This window comes from Salvia splendens, chromosome 5 (genome assembly GCF_004379255.2).
Source record: "Salvia splendens isolate huo1 chromosome 5, SspV2, whole genome shotgun sequence".
NCBI lineage: Eukaryota > Viridiplantae > Streptophyta > Magnoliopsida > Lamiales > Lamiaceae > Salvia > Salvia splendens.
The window spans coordinates 13,105,882-13,123,538 of NC_056036.1; the positions used below are offsets into that span (position 1 = coordinate 13,105,882).

Genomic DNA, 17,657 nt, shown 5'->3' on the forward strand with positions numbered 1-17,657 from the left:
CAAAATAATTCAAAATAAAAGAAAGTCAAAAGGAAAGTCAAAATTACAATAAAGTAAATAACTAAAATAACAGAATAAATAGGCGGACTCTTTCAGGCCTTATGTCGAGCAGCTGGCGCGCTATTTGGAGACGAAGTCTTGGTAGCGTTCCGGCTGCTTGATTCCTTGTCTCGGTCTCAACTTCCTCGTCGAGGCTTCCTTAGTGACTTCCTCCAGCGGACTCTGAGGCTCCTGGCTTGTGGGCGGATCTTCCTTGCTTTGTGATGTGGACGACGATGGTGACGGAGGTGTCTCCGGCATGTCTTCGTCTGTGGCTCCTTCCGTTCCCTGTGATTCAGTTGAGGACGTAACAACTCCCCCCTCCTTAGAAACTTCCTTGTCCTCAAGGGAGATGGTAGGATACTGTTTCATCAGCTCCTCCAATGGCTCCCAAGATGGTGATTCCGAGCCGTCTGACCAACGAACCAACACGTGTTCCACTGCCGCCCCCTGATGCCACAGTATCTTCGAGTCAATGATCGCCACTGGATGGGCGACAGGTCTGTTGCCGATAAATTTATCGGGGAGTGGGACAATCGGGTCATCCTTCACGAAAGCGCGAAGGAGACTCACGTGGAAAACGTCATGAATGCGACTCCCCTCAGGCAAGCGTAGTTTGTACGCGACTGGACCAATCCGCTTGACCACCTCGAATGGACCGTAGAAGCGTTTAGCAAGTTTAGCGGAAATGGGCTTCGCGACCGAGTGTTGGCGATATGGTTGCAATTTCAACCACACAAAGTCACCCACTTCAAATTCCAGGTGGCGTCTATGCTTATTTGCTGCTGCTGTCATCCGTTGCTGAGCGCGGGATAGATTGTTGCGCAACTCAATGAGAAGCTCCCCTCTCTGCTTAATCAACCCTGCTACATTGGGAGGGTGTCTTCGCCGACGGGGCGGCTGCCACCAACAGCGGGGGATCCTGCCCATACAATGCCTTAAAAGGGGAGGTGCCGAGGCCAGCGTGGTGGAAGCAATTTAGAGCTAACTCCGCCCAGGGTAGAAAATTTGACCAAGTAGACGGTCTATCCGAGGTAAACGCGCGTAAGTATTACTCTAGGCCTTTGTTGTGAATCTCCGTTTGGCCATCCGATTGGGGGTGATAGGCGGTTGTGAAATTCAATTTGGTCCCGCTAAGGCGCAGAATCTCCTCCCAAACTGCATTAAGAAACACCGAGTCTCTGTCTGAGACCAAAGTCTTCGGGAAACCATGGTGACGAACAACCGTGTTCACGAATAAATGGGCCACTCGCAAGGCATCGAAGCGAGTAGGAAGGGCCGCGAAGTGTGCATACTTAGAAAGCCTGTCTACCACCACCATAATCGTAGTGTATCCGCGTGACTGTGGAAGACCCGTGATAAAATCCATTGAGACATCATCCCAAACCTGTGATGGCACGGGTAACGGTTGCAGAAGGCCTGCAGGTTTTTGCGCGGAGTACTTAGTGGACTGACATATAACACACGCATTAACAAAGTCCCGGACTTCCTTCCTCATCTTGGTCCAATAAAATCCTGCAGACAACAGACGGAAAGTGCGCTCGTGGCCGGGGTGGCCCGCTATGGGTGTACAATGATGCTCTTCCAGTAGCACCCGTTTCAATGTAGAGGTCCGGCTCACTACTACACGTCTGTTAAAGTAAATTAAGCCATCCATGATGGTGAAATGAGCAGGGGCCTTTCCTGATTCGATTTCAGCCGTGAGACCCACCAAGTCGGGTTGGGTCAGCGTTTCCTGTCGCAGGGCCTCCATCAGTTTCGGAACAGGGTGGGCAACCGAGGTAAGGCACGCCGCGTCAGCCAACGGGTCCCCGTCGACCACGGGCAACTCGTCGCTCGTGGCCTGGTCCTGATGCGGCTGGACCGTATCCTCTCGCCGAGAGAGCGCATCCGCCGCTCGGTTCAATGCCCCCTTCTTATACTCGATGCGAAAACTGTATCCCATCAGCTTCCTTACATATAATTGTTGATCCGGAGTCTGGACAACCTGTTGAAGTAGCTCCTTTAAACTCTTCTGATCGCTGCGAATTACAAACTCACGGCCCAATAAATATTGACGCCATTTCTGAACGGACTCGACTATTGCGTAGAGTTCCTTATGGTAAGTCGAGGCGACTCTGTGTCGTGGCCCCAACTTGCTGTTGAAATAGGCGATCGGATGGCCTTCTTGAATCAATACCGCCCCAATTCCCGTGTCGGATGCATCTGTTTCGACATAGAAGGTCTTGGAGAAATCCGGGAGGCGTAGAACTGGGGTTGACGTCATTGCTGATTTCAAGGCCTGAAATGCCTCCGTCGCTGCCTGTGTCCACACAAACGCCTCTTTTTTTAGCAGGTCCGTAAGCGGACTCGCGATCGTGGCGTAGTGTGCAACAAACCGTCTATAATACCCCGTTAGGCCCAAGAATCCCCTCAACTGTTTTACGTTCCGTGGGAGGTGCCATGCTGTCATAGCATCTATTTTCCGGAGGTCCGCGTTCAGTGTGCCATCTGCAATCAAATGGCCAAGATATTCAACAGTAGTGCAGCAGAAGGAACACTTCGACAACTTTACATAGAATTTATTTGCGCTAATGAGCGATAGTACCTGAGACAAATGCTCGCAATGGGCGTCTAGCGTGGGACTGTACACCAATATGTCGTCAAAAAACACAATCACGCAGTGTCGCAGGAGAGGCTGGAATACAGTGTTCATGGCTGCCTGGAACGTAGATGGGGCGTTAGTCAGTCCGAATGGCATTACCAAGAACTCGAAGTGCCCATCATGAGTTCTGAAAGCTGTCTTGAAAATATCAGCTTCGTGCATTCTGATCTGATGGTATCCTGAGCGTAAGTCGAGCTTTGTGAAGAACTTGGCACATCCCAACTCATCAAAAAGTTCATCTGCGGTCGGGATCGGAAATTGATCGGGGACTGTCGCCATATTCAAGGCGCGGTAATCTATGCAGAAATGAAAAGTGCCATCTTTCTTCCGAATTAACAACACTGGTGAGGAGAACGGGCTCTGACTTCGCTGGATTATCCCTTGGGATAGCATTTCTTTCATCTGACGTTCAATTTCATTCTTTTGGAAGTACGGGTAGTGGTACGGTCTCACATTGACCGGCCTCGTTCCCGGCATCAAGTGTATTCGGTGGTTGAAGGCTCTGGGTGGAGGCATACCCACGGGCAGATCAAAAACCTCTTATGAGATTCAAGAACCCGTCGACAGTCAGCCGGCACGTTCTGCGGGAAGTCTGGTTCAGCGGTTCCGCTGTTCGACGCATCGTCGTGGGGGTCCACGGGGACTATTTCATAGAATTCATGCTCTGCGGAGAAAGACGCTAGCAGTGCCAAGGATTGCAGGGAAATCTGTGTTGGACCCGGTAAACGACCCTGTAAAATCACTGATTTGTTATCGCGTCGAAATTCTAACGTTTTACCCATAAAATCCGCGGATATCCGGCCTAGAGACTCCAACCAGTCCATGCCGAGGATTACATCCCAGCCGTGGATGTCGAGGATGTGCAAATCTATCAAAAATTCGGTCCCTTGTATGGATAATTTGGTTCGTCTGGAGATGTGGGAGCATATGAGTGATGCGCCATTCCCCACATACACGCGGAAAGGGCGGATTCGTGACAAATGTAACTGCAGTCGCTCCGCAAAACGGGAGTGTAGGAAATTGTGAGTGCTTCATGTATTAATAAGGATGCGCACTAGCATGACCCCGAGGTCCCCAATGACCTGGAAAGGAACTGACCGTTTGTCACCCGTGAGGGAATGAAGATGTGAGATGTCCTCAGTGATCAACTCTTCATCCTGAGGCGGGCTGTCCTGGTCCTGACCCGTCTCCTCCCACTCGTCGTCGCCCACGTAGCACAACAACCTTGTTGCGCAAACGTGGCCCGGTGCGTACTTCTCCGGGCAATGCCAGCACAAACCCTTACGAGAGCGCTCCGATTTCTCAGCATTAGATACACGAATCGGAGTAAAGCGGGGTCGCTCTAGCTCCTGGGGTTGCTTGCTCGCCTTCGGTCTTTGAGCTGCACTACTGTCCGGCGCGGAGGGTAGCAGCGGCTGCTGGCGTGCATCTTTGCTAGGCCACTGCCTCCGCTGGGACGACGACGCCTGTTGATATCGATGATCTTGATTCGCGGCCAATCGTAAAGCCAAAGCCATGGCCTCGGCTAAGGACTGCGGCTGCTGCAGCTCTACCTTCTCCTGAATGGGCATTTTGAGGCCCTCGATGAATACCGGAATTAAGATGTAATCCGGAACCGCTTCCACCCGGTTTAAATACTTCTCAAACGTGTCGTGATACTCCGCCACTGTTCCCGTCTGCACTAGCTTGGCCAAGGGTCCAATATAATTCCGGAAACTCTGCGGATCAAACCTGTGGCGTACATCTTCCAAGAATTCGGGCCAAGTCACGTAGCGATTGTTGTTTCTATAGTTAAATATCCATTCCGCGGCCGGAGGGTCGAAAAGTATAATCGCGTAGTGTAGTCGATCCTCTTCGGGCATCATGATATGATCAAAATAATACTCCACACGAGAAATCCAACCCGTAGCGTCTGATCCGTCGAAATGTGGGGCCCGCATTTTGATGTCGTGGTGTAAATCAGACCCAAATTGGTATGGGGACCGATCTCTAGGGACCGGTGGGTCCCAGCATGAGGCACGTCTACGCTGATCACGCCACCCCCGTGGACGTGTCGCTGGCGGATCCCAATTTAATATCCGACGCGGTTGATAAGGGACCATTCTATTGTCGTGAACTCCCTCATACTGCCAATCTCCTCCTCGCCTCGCATCGTCCCGGCGTGGGAAAGCCCCCCGTCGGCCTCCCCTTGCCCCTCTCCTTTCGCAAAACCCTAGGTGGCGGTTTTGAGGATTCGGATCATGCTGTGCCAATTCACCCCCTCTATGCTCCGCATAATCTCGGTCATCCGAATCGTAATCATCATCCGGAGGATCGATGTCGCGACCCCGAGGAAATTCCAAACTATCCACCCGGACCTCCAGTTGATCAAAACGCGCCATGATCCGATCGAAACCCTTGGTTAGTGGGTCGGTCGACCCTGATTCCGTTCTCTGCTGGCCGCTCGTAGACGGCTCTCCTCGTGGCGGCGGCCGGGGATGATCACCCCCATCACGTCGATTCCCCACCGGTGGTCGACGCGTCACCCCCAAAACCAATTCCTACGTATTCCCTCCGGTCAGAACCGGTCGGGGACGTTGTATGTCGTCAATTGCATCCATGAGTTCGAGATGAAGCACCAGTTGTTAAGAGCTTGATTCTCTTAACGAAGAAACCTTGCGGATTACGCACACAATACACCAATTTTCCGGCGCCCCGAATGTTGGGGTCGGCGGCGAAACTTGAAGCTGGTGCGGAGACTCTCTCCGTCGGCAGTGATAGGGTTCTTTAGAGTATTGCACAAGTAATGTGGGCAAAATAATTCTTCATTCATTGGGTTTAAGAATTAATGAATAGCCCTATTTATAAGACTAAAACCCTAGGGTTGGTTCGACCTAACCTAGACATCGGGAAAGAACCAACGAAGAAAACCCGACGGAGCATAAATCGCTCGACACAAAATAATTCAAAATAAAAGAAAGTCAAAAGGAAAGTCAAAATTACAATAAAGTAAATAACTAAAATAACAGAATAAATAGGCGGACTCTTTCAGGCCTTATGTCGAGCAGCTGGCGCGCTATTTGGAGACGAAGTCTTGGTAACGTTCCGGCTGCTTGATTCCTTGTCTCGGTCTCAACTTCCTCGTCGAGGCTTCCTTAGTGACTTCCTCCAGCGGACTCTGAGGCTCCTGGCTTGTGGGCGGATCTTCCTTGCTTTGTGATGTGGACGACGATGGTGACGGAGGTGTCTCCGGCATGTCTTCGTCTGTGGCTCCTTCCGTTCCCTGTGATTCAGTTGAGGACGTAACAGTTATCTTGTTCCTTTTATTAGGAACTCTGTTCAATAAATAACAGGCTGTTAGCATAGCCTCGCCCCAAAATTCTTCACTTAGGCCAGAATAGCACAACATCGAATTAACCATTTCTTTCAATGTTCTATTCTTTCTTTCCGCTACACCATTTTGTTGTGGTATATATGGAGCAGTGGTCTGATGTACTATACCAGTAGATTCGAAATATATTGGATCATAATACTCACCTCCCCTATCAGTGCGAAGAACTTTAATCTTCACACCATGATGGAGCTCTACACTTTCTTTGAAGATTTTAAATTTATCAAGAGCTTCATCTTTTGAATGGAACAGATAGATATGACAATATCTAGTAGCATCATCAATAAAAGTAACTACATACTTTTTATTACCAAGTGATGGAGTCGAATGAAAATCACACAAATCACTGTGTATAAGTTCTAATACCTTAGTATCTTTACTGATAATTTTATTGAAAGGTTGTCGAGTAATCTTAGTTAACATGCAAGTTTTACACCTTTCAACATTCAAATCAAAAACTGGTATTAAACTCATTTTCGACATATCTTTCAATCTCTTGTAATGTACATGTCCTAATCTAGCATGCCACAATTCTGATTTACTAATATGATTACTAGAATTAGTAGAAGTCATGCAAATAGAATTATTAACAAAAGAAACATCTAGATTCAACTTAAACATACCACATAGATAACCGAATCCAATAAAAGTGTCATGTCTTGACAGAATATATTTGCCACTTTCTAAAACTTGTTTATAGCCACAATTATTTAATACAATACCAGAAACTAAGTTTTTACGAATACCAGGTACATACACAACTTTTTTTTAAACTAAAGAGTTTCCAGAAGTAAATACTAGGCTAACAGTTCTTATTCATTTGATTGGTTTAGTTGCAACATTGCCCATCTTCAATGAAGATCCATCTTCAATTGGTTTGAAATCCTTGAACCATTGACGATCCTTGCACACATGACATGTTGCACCCCGAATCAACCTACCACGAAATATCATCATCTTGCACATAGAGTGCTTCAGAGATTATTGATGCATAATAATTCTCAACAGAATGATCGTTAGGTACATAAAACGAATCTGATTGTTTTCCAGGATCAGTGGATCCACTTGTACCAGCCTCGTTCTTTCCTATACCTCCACTGTTTCCAGACTTACAATCCCTCTTGAAGTGCCCGGATTTACAGTACTTCCAGCACATCAGTTTAGGCTTCTTGTTCTCAGCCTTACTGTTGTTTCCCTTGAAATGTTTGTTTCTCTTTACCAGTCTTGGATGATTCACCCTCTTCCACCATTTCACAGAATAACCAACCATTGTTTTACCATTACCGACAGAGCCTTTTTCCATATCACGTATGTACTGTTCGATTTGGAAGTCACTTCCAAGTTCGACCAGATTCAACTCCTCATTCTTATGTTTCAGATTATTTTTAAAATCCTTCCAGGAGGGTGGCAGTTTATCGATAATACTAGAAACAGAAATGGATTCCTCCATTTTCATATCATATTGGGAAAATTGTCCCAATATCCTCAACAATTCGTTGTATTGTTCCATGACAGGCCTCGAATCCACCATTTTATAGTTAATAAAGTTCACGACAAGAAATTTCTTGCTAAAAGCATCTTCTGCCATATATTTGGCTTCGAGGGAATCCCACAACTCTTTAGCAGACTCTACGTTTTGATACACATCAAATAGGGAATCAGACATATCGTTTAAGATGTGACCACGACATATGTAGTCGTCGTTCTCCCACTTTATCCGCCTCCTCGTTTGTTCCAGAGTTTCATTCTCAACAGCATCAGGCATGGGAGTACTCAAAACATACACGACCTTCAGATTCGTCAACATGAAATGCATCTTCTTTTGCCAGCGTCTGAAATCCTGGCCAGCAAACTTGTCCAACTTCGCGAAACCTTTCGTTGCTTCCTTCGCCGTTTCCTTGTTCGACATCTTCAGAATTTGATTTGATCTTTGTTAGGGAGAAATTTCTGAATCATGAACAACTGGATATACTGAAAGGCGTGAATAACACTTTCAGATCAAATCAATTTGGTGGTTCTACCAATATTTGATCGGATACAATTCAGGTTTAGAAGTTTCGTATGTTGATTCTGCCATCAAACTTTGAACCGAAAAAGATCAATAAGAAGAGGCATGAAACGAAACATCGCGTCTCTTCATGAAGCATTGCTTCTCTTCCATTTCTTAGCTAATTTTAACAGTTTTTAAGAAGTTTCGAAAATTGTAAATCAGTCCTTCGACTATCAGAAATTATATTTCCGGATGAATTTTCGACCCTAGCCAGGGGCTCTGCCCCTTGGACCCCGCAACTCGGGGAGCGCTGCCCCGAACCCCCTTCTAATCATAATGAATTCAAACAAGCGTGCACTCCGCTCTTTCAAACTTATATGATGTCTCATTATGATAATATTGTTCAATCAAATTAATCCAATTACACTAAAATAACAAAGATTGTGCATTATTCATTTGGTCAAAAATGGAATAGAATTTTCAAATGGGTAAAGTGTATATTACTTGTCGTCAATATATATTATTGAATTTCATTTGACAACATAGAATAATTCGTCTTGCTTTTACTGTAAGGTAAAAAGTAAAAACATTATGATTCCTTTATTATTAAAACACTCCAAATGCATATTAATTAAACGTTAAACATTTACTACTTGTAGAATGGATACGAATATCATAATCTTTTTGAACTGTGCATTGCAATGCAAAGTACAATAAGATGTCGATTGCCATCCAAGGGATTTATTCTCACGTGACATTATTTTGCAGAATTAGATGAAACCTTGTTCCATAGATCTCATTCATTTTAACTAATTGAAAAAAATGTAATAGTGCACTCTTCTCAAGTTTTCCAGTAAACTTCCAATGTGATTTTTAATTTAATAATCTCATTATGAGATATAACTGATTAAGTCAGATCACGTAATCTATTAAAAATGAACATGGATTCAATTACACTAAAACTTTCGTTTTCTATTTTACTTCCATAATTCATGTTAGTTCGAAAAAAATTGTTTGCGAAAATTAGATTACCTATTGAAGTTTAATTTACGAAACTTTCAATAATTATTTAATGTAATTAAAAATAATGATAGAAATAAAAATTTTGAGTTGTCATTAAAATTGAGACTGAATTGTTACCGTTTATGGGTGTAAATGAGTCGTGCTTTCGGCTGAAATAGTGTTAGTATTACTATTTTGATTTGAGTCCATCGCTTATTATTTTAATTGTAGTTCGTTGGTTTGTGGGTAGGCTTACATTTTAAACAAAGTAGGATCAGCCGTGTTAGACTTTAAATTTGCGTGACGTGCTTCGGTCTTGACTAATACTGAATTTTTTTTAAAAAAAATGCTTTATTGAAGTCCTCTTAAATCGAGTTGCTAGAGTCCGAGCCTACGTTGTTTTTGTCGACCCAATCTGGGGCCGATCCATGCCAGACTTTGGAACCAGACACACTTGAAAGTCTAATTTAAAAGGTTATTTAACTTATTTTGATCCAAAATACAATGTAAGTACATTATCACGCCAAATCGATTCACTGTATAGGTATTAGCTAAGGGTTTCGGCCAGACAGCGTTACAAAAGTTAATTCATGGTCAACATACTTGTTAAATGAGGCTTAAACTAAATCGTTAAATACTTATCATATTTATACCGTATGTACTACCTCCCTTAAAAATAGAAACTATTTTTATTTTAGATTGTTTTTTTAAAATAGAAATTTTTGAATATTTCTATTTTAGAACGTGGATCCCGCACTCCGCTAACACTACTTTTTCTCTACCTCTTTCGTACTTACCAATTCTTCTTTCTTATTTCACCAATTGTATATTAAAACTCGTGTTGTTTCAAAACTTTCTATTTTTCAAGGACGGAGGTAATAATTAATAAAAATTTATAGGGTTTTTATGGTTATCATGACAAACAATTAACCATCGGTTTATAATAACCAAATTCAAATTAGAAACCCCAGGTTTAAAAAAAATTACTTGTACTATAAGTTTTTTTTATCAAAAAATGCTCAAATTGCCAATTTCTGAATTAATTTGCCAATTTGGGAGCCTATAGCACAATTCTCAAGGCTTTGGTCAAAAGATGGATCCCAGATTGACCAATAGTATTTTGAATAGTTTGACTAGTCTTCCAAAAAATATATTTATAGGTATGGCCAAAGTTCATAAGTCATAACTAATCTGTGTTGTGCCCAATTACAATTCATAGAATATTAAAATAAACTTGATTTTGTAAATATCTAAAAATTATACAAATATCTAGATATTATGTAGAATTGTCTAGAATAGGCATGAGAAAATATCTAGATATTTTAGTAGAAATATCTTGATATTTTAGTAGAATAGTGTAGATTATAGATATTATTTAATAAATATCAAGATTTTTTATTTATAGAAAATCTAGATATTTAGAATATAAAAGTATTAAGTAGATGATTCTAGAATAAGAAGTGGATGCCTATAAATATGGGTAAGTTGTAACATTTTGTAACTTGAGAGTGTTTGAGAAATAAAGTGTTCCTTTTGTTTACCTACATCACCAACCTCTCCTAAAACATTTTCCATATATTCCACCCATTTTCTTCTCAAATATTTCCTCCAAACTAAATTACTCCTTCAACATATATCTTATATATTTCAACAAAGTGGTACCAGAGCCATAAGTTCCTACCTGCACTATGGCTAACTTGTCGTCGTTCCAAGTCCCCATGCTCAATAAGAGCAGTTTCGATAATTGGAGTATCAAGATAAAAGCGTTATTGGGAGCCCACGACGTTTGGGAGATCGTGGAGAGTGGCTACGAGGTGACGCAAGACGAGACCGATCTATCCCAACAACAAAGGGATAGATTGCGAGATAGAGAGACTAGAAAGCTCTCTATCTCATCTACCAAGCTCAAGGGGACGACGATTTCAAGAAGATCTCGAGTGCAAGCACTGCCAAAGAAGCGTGGAAGAAGCTCCAAATCTCGTGTGTTGGTGCGGAGCGAGTAAAGAAGGTACGCCTCCAAACTTTAAGAGGGGAATTTGAATCTTTACATATGAAAGAGTCCGAATCAATTTCGGATTATTTTTCAAGAGTCTTGGCGGTGTCAAACCAAATGAAAAGAAATGGTGAAAAATTGGAGGATGTTAGAATCATGGAGAAAATATTGCGCTCTCTAACCCCTAATTTTGAGCACATAGTAGTTACAATAGAAGAAACAAAAGATTTGGAGGAAATGACTATCGACCACTTATTGGGTTCGCTACAAGCATATGAGGAGAAAAAAAAGAAGAAACAAGAAATTGTGGAGCAACTTTTAAAGTTGGAAGTAAGGCCAAAGGAGAAAGAAGAAAGTTCGAGAAATGGTGGTGGTCGACAAGGAAGAGGTCGCGGACAAAGACAAGATCGCGGTCGTGGTCGAGGATATGCTTGTGGACGTGGACGAGGATATTTTGCGAATAATGAAGAAAGAAAGGAGTTCCCAAATATGGGACGAGGAAGGAGCTCCACACAGTCGAGGTACGATAATCTTCAATAAAGTGTTATAATTGTCATAGATATGAGCACTATGCTTCTGAGTGCAGAGAGACAAAACCAAAAGTTGAAGAGAAGGCCAATTACGTGGAGAATAGAATGTTTTATTAAATGTTCAAAATGATGTGGTGAAGTGTCTTCAAGCATGTTATAAAGATAAGTCTTGGCTATGGCATCTTCAATTTGAGCATCCTAAATTTTGGTAACTTAAAATTGCTATCAAATAAAAAGATGGTACGAGGATTACCACCCATCGAGCACCCCGATCAACTCTGTGAATGATGCTTAGTTGGGAAGCACTTCAGAAAGCCGTTCCCAAAGGAGTCAAGTTCGAGAGCTCATAAGCCATTGGAGTTAATCCATACAGACGTGTGTGGACCAATCAAGCCAACCTCCCTCGGTAAAAATAATTATTTCCTACTTTTCATTGATGATTTTTCAAGAAAAACGTGGGTATACTTCTTGAAGAAGAAATCAAAAGCATTTGACGCCTTTAAGAAGTTCAAGGTTGTTGTCTAGAAATCAAAGCAATGAGGACCGACCGAGGTGGAGAATTCACATCCAGAGAGTTTCTAGAATTCTGCAAAGAAAGCGGAATTCAAAGGCTATTGCCAGTTCCTAGATCTCCCCAGCAGAATGGAGTGGCCGAACGCAAAAACAAGACCATCGTTGAGATGACTCGAAGTATGCTGAAGACGAAGAATTTACCTAAAGAGCTTTCGGTAGAAGCAGTGGCTTGCGCCGTGTACCTGTCTAATAGGTCTCCAACAAAAAGTGTCTGAAGAATGATTCCTCAAGAAGCTTGGAGCGGAAGAAAGCCAGGGATCACCCACTTGAGAGTGTTCGGGAGCAAAGCCTATGCACATATACCGGATTAGACGAGGAGTAAACTCGATGACAAAAGCAAACCATTCATCTTCATCGGATACGACTCTAACACTAATGGCTATAAGTTATATGATCCAACTTCGCAGAAAACTGTGATTAGCCGAGACATGGAGTTCGATGAACAAAGAGTATGTGATTTCGGCTCAGACAATGACTTCACCTTCATACCTCCGTTTGGAGATCAAAGAACAGGCGAGCAGACGGGAGAAGAGCAACAAGAACATACAACTCCACCTACATCTCATACCTCAGCTGTCAGAAGCTCACCACCATCTTTCCTTAATGAAAGAGCCACAGAACGCACACGAAGTTTGGATGGAGTGTATGAAGACACCGAAAGGTTAGAAGATCTCATCTTATTTTGCTTGTTTGCTGATTGTGAACCAGTTAGCTTTGAAGAAACTACAACAAGTGAAAATTGGCGAGTCGTGATGGATGAAAAGATCAAAGCCATAGAGAAGAATGCCACGTGGGAGCTGGTGACACTACCAAAAGGACACATGGCCATTGGAGTTAAGTGGGTGTATAAAATTAAGAACAATTCCAACGGTGAAGTTGAAAGATATAAAGCTAGACTCGTCGCAAAAGGATATAGCCAAAGAGCTGGAATCGACTATGACGAGGTATTTGCTTCTATCGCTCGCTTAGAAACTATTAGACTAATACTATCTCTTGCAGCCCAAAATAGATGGAAAATTTATCAAATAGATGTAAAGTCGGCTTTCTTGAATGGATTTCTTGATAAAGAAATCTATATCAAGCAACCTGATGGTTATGTGGTAAATGGCCAAGAAGATAAAGTTTTGAAGTTGAATAAAGCCTTATATGGGCTAAAGCAAGCACCGAGGGCGTGGAATAACAGGATCGACAAGTATCTTGAAGATAACGGCTTCACCAAATTCCCACACAAACATGCGCTCTATGTGAAAAGTAAAGGAAATGATATATTAATAGTGTGCTTGTATGTGGATGATCTCATTTTCATAGGAAACAATCCAAGCATGTTCGAGGAATTCAAGAAGGCCATGACTGAAGAATTCGAGATGACATGCATCGGGCTGATGGCATACTACCTCGGATTGGAAGTAAAGCAACGTGAATATGGAGTATTCATTACACAAGAACACTACGCAAAGGAGATCCTGAAGAAGTTCAAAATGGAGGATTGCAAACCAATCAAAGAACGATAAAGAAGAAAAGATGGACCCAACACTGTACAAGAGCTTGGTTAGAAGCCTATGGTACTTAACTTGCACAAGGCCGGATATATTGTACGCTACAGGGCTCGTAAGTTGCTACATGGAGAAACCAACCACTACCCACTTCAAGGCAGCAAGGAGAATACTCTGATATCTCAAAGGTACGGTCGACTATGGCCTATTATATTCAGCTACTAATGATTATAGGCTTATTGGCTACAGTGATAGTGACTGAGCTGGAGACACTGATGACCGAAATAGTACAAGTGGATATGTGTTCTACATGTGAGACACTGCCTTCACTTATATCTAAGAAGCAGCCCATTGTCACATTATCAACCTGCGAGGCCGAATATGGCTCAGGAGTTTATTGTCGGAGCTCGGGTGGCCACAAAAGGAGTCAACAACTATTAGTGTGGATAACAAGTCGGCGATTGCAATATCCAAAAATTCAGTGTTCCACAACCGAAGCAAGCACATCGACACCCGCTACCACTACATCAGAAAATGCGTTGCAAATCAGGAGATTCAAGTGAATATGTGAAATCGCAGGATCAAGTTGTCGATATTTTCACAAAGCCCCTCAAGTACGAAGACTTTATCAAGATCAGGACGCTGCTCGGAATGACAAATCAAGTTTAAGGGGGATGTTGTAATATTAAAATAAACTTGATTTTGTAAATATCTAAAAATTATACAAATATCTAGCTATTATGTAGAATTGTCTAGAATAGGCATGAGAAAATATCTAGATATTTTAGTAGAAATATCTAGATATTTTAGGAGAATAGTCTAGATTATAGATATTCTTTAATAAATATCTAGATTTTTATAGATGCAAATCTAGATATTTAGAATATAAAAGTATTAAGTAGATGATTCTAGAATAGGAAGTGGATGCCTATAAATATGGGTAAGTTGTAACATTTTGTAACTTGAGAAAGTTTGGGAAATAAAGTGTTCCCTTTGTTTACCCACATCACCAACTTCTCCTAAAACATTTTCCATATATTCCACACATTTTCTTCTCACATATTTCTTCCAAACTAAATTACTCCTCCAACATATATCTTATATATTCCAACAACTTCTTCGTTCAACTCAAGATGTTCACATTCTTGAGTGACATGAGATTTTAGGAGGAGTTTTTTGTTAAAGTAAGTAGAGAAAAAAGATAGTTAAATATTTCAATGAGGAGATACGAGTGAGAAAGAGAGAAAGATTTATTTTCATATATAGAAATTTGACATTTTGAGTGTGACAAATTAAAGAGGAAATATGGACTTTTGAATGGAACGAAGAACTAGTTTTTTTGTTTTGCAATGAAGCAACGTCATTTTGATATATTTAGATATTAATCATATTATGATATTATGACATGTCACCATAGATTAAGACCGAAATCATTTTGGACATTTTGATATGTCACCTTGAATTCAATTGGATGAAAATTCAGTTCGGTGAAAATTGGCTACCTACAATAAATTCATGTATTGAGCACATTCAAAATTGAAGTTAAAGACTTGAATAACTTATAGTTTTTTGTATATTAGCCCTATAATTTATATAACAGTCTGGGTATTATAGTTTCATACTACTAGTATTTTTAAAAAGACAAGTCCTCGTTTTAGTACTTAGTATCCTTAGGCGAGTACACCAACTAATTTAATTTGGCACTATTAAAATAAGACGTTACTAATGTTACTGCTCACCAATTTGGACCATTTTTTGGAATAAATCATCACGTGCGCCTCTATCTCACAATTTTGTTTGGGATACAAAAGAGTCAAAGTCTGATATATCCGAAGCCATCACTATGACCAGCCCAGATACATTGCATACCAAGTTAATTGTTCCAAAATGGAAGCTTCTATCCACGTGGCCTTACATCTCGGCCACACGATCGTCCAAGTAGAACATTCCAACACATATAAATGGCCACATCACTTCAAAGTTAAGTGCACACAAACACAGACCAAATATATCTAACCATCATGGACAGTCACAGCAGAGAAATCAAGTATAGAGGCGTGAGGAAGCGGCCGTCGGGAAAGTACGCCGCCGAGATACGAGACTCCGCCAATCAAGGCGCCAGAGTCTGGCTAGGGACATTCAACACCGCGGAGGAGGCCGCCAGAGCCTACGACACCACCGCCTATTCCATGAGAGGTCACTTGGCGATCCTCAATTTCCCCCATGAGTATAACTTGCCCAGCAGCTCCTCGCATTTCGCATCCTCCTCAGATTCGACTAGGAAAGATGATCGTGGGAGACAAATTATCGAGTTCGAGTACTACGACGACAATTTGCTAGAAGAGCTCCTTCAATGAGTATGGAGGTAAGAGGTGGGGGGTATTGTTTTGTTAAAAAGGCTGAGAGAAAGTGTTACTATCAAAATTTATTGTTGTGTGGTGGCTAATATGTGCATGTTAAAGGGTGATCAGAAAAGTGTCAACACACTTCATATATGCATTGAGGATCATTTGTTACCTATGTAATTGTACATACATACTGCCTGCCTGCCTGCCTGCATGAAAATTGCGCAAGCATAAAGTGACAATCCCATATTGATTGAATTAATAACGTGATTTTTCAACAAGTTTGGTATTGCGAATCCTTCTCCAACTTTCAGTTAAATTTTAAAAATATTAACGACTTATCAGAACTACTACGTGAAACGGTCTTATTGAAGGTTCAAGCGATAGTGAGTTGTCTATGGATATGAACCATATGGATCAACCTAGGGGCTAGGGGTGTGGTCTGATATAACAACGGCGTGTGGAAACAAAAACACTTAATTTGGTTAGACTTTTAGATGTTATTTCTCGCAAATACTCCTTTTGTCCTAAAAAAATTGTCTCATTTTAGTCCGTCCCATAAAATTAGTCAATTTTTGGTTTTGGAACCTTTTTCTTATCACACATTATACAACTAATAAGATGGATTTTACTATCCACTAATGCAACTTAAATTCTTTGTTCTTTCTCTTTCATACTTTACTAATTTCCTATTAAAACTCATATTGCCTTCTAATTCACTATTTTTATGGGATGGGATGGAGAGAATATACAACATTTTATCAGCAATAACATTTTCATCACTACCCAGATAATTTAATTTATTAATCAACAATAACATAATTTGATAACACCAAATTGCAAAGTAATACGAAACTGCATACGCAGAAAAAACAGAAGCGCATAATTAAGTTTTGAGCATGAGCATAAATTCAAATGGATACTGAAACCAGACAAACTCTCAAAGGCAACGAGAAGCTTATCTTCAACCCGCGGCTCCAGACGGAGAGTGAGGGCGAGGCGGCCGGTGGGGAGGATCCGGCTGAGCATAACCGCACATTCCATACAAGCAACGCCTACGAAACCCGCATCTGTTATCGCACTTCCCACAGTGGTTGCGGTTTCTATTTGTGTTTACACATTGTCCCCTACAGCATTGCCTTGTGTCTCCCGCATCTGTTTTGGCAGCACAGAACCCGGACCCCCGGGGGTTGGCCCTGCCCGCACACCCAGGGCCGCCGCCAGCACCCAGACGGTGGCCGCGGGTTATTCAGTCTTGCAAGCCATGGGGATGATGAGTTTGTGGCATTGTTTTTTTCAAGAGTTTGAAGAAGTAGGCTTTTTCCTTGTGTTGGTTGAAGATGTAGAATGAAAGGGAAGATGTATAGTAGGAATAGGGGAAATATGGTGTTTAGATTCATTCTGTTGTTACTTATTTTCTGACATTTTCTTTGCAGAAGGTAGGATTGTTGTTTTTGAAATATTTATAGGAGTAAAAGGGGGTTCATTATCTATGAATCCGCAATATTCATGTGATGGAGTATGATGGGCTACTTCAGAGCTTTTACTTTTTTTCCATAATTAATATTGCCTTTTTTCACACCATCAGCCTTTCAAAGCTTCCTCACTAAGGGCTGTTATTACAAAATTAAATTCAGATTTTTTTATATTTAGAGAATTATGATCAAAATTGAACCAT

General features: G+C 41.7%; 2 protein-coding genes across 2 annotated transcripts; one reads left to right on the forward strand and one right to left on the reverse strand.

The window, feature by feature from the left end:
* Positions 1-6,990: 6,990 nt before the first annotated feature.
* Positions 6,991-7,962, reverse strand: LOC121803839. The gene has a single exon (XM_042203430.1). The coding sequence runs from the start codon at positions 7,960-7,962 to the stop codon at positions 6,991-6,993; it is 972 nt and encodes a 323-aa protein (XP_042059364.1).
* A 7,685-nt stretch (positions 7,963-15,647) lies between these two features.
* Positions 15,648-16,260, forward strand: LOC121803292 (ethylene-responsive transcription factor ERF095-like). Its single transcript, XM_042202972.1, has one exon. It carries the CDS (start codon positions 15,656-15,658, stop codon positions 15,989-15,991), a length of 336 nt encoding a protein of 111 aa, XP_042058906.1. The 5' UTR covers positions 15,648-15,655; the 3' UTR covers positions 15,992-16,260.
* The last annotated feature ends 1,397 nt before the right edge of the window (positions 16,261-17,657 follow it).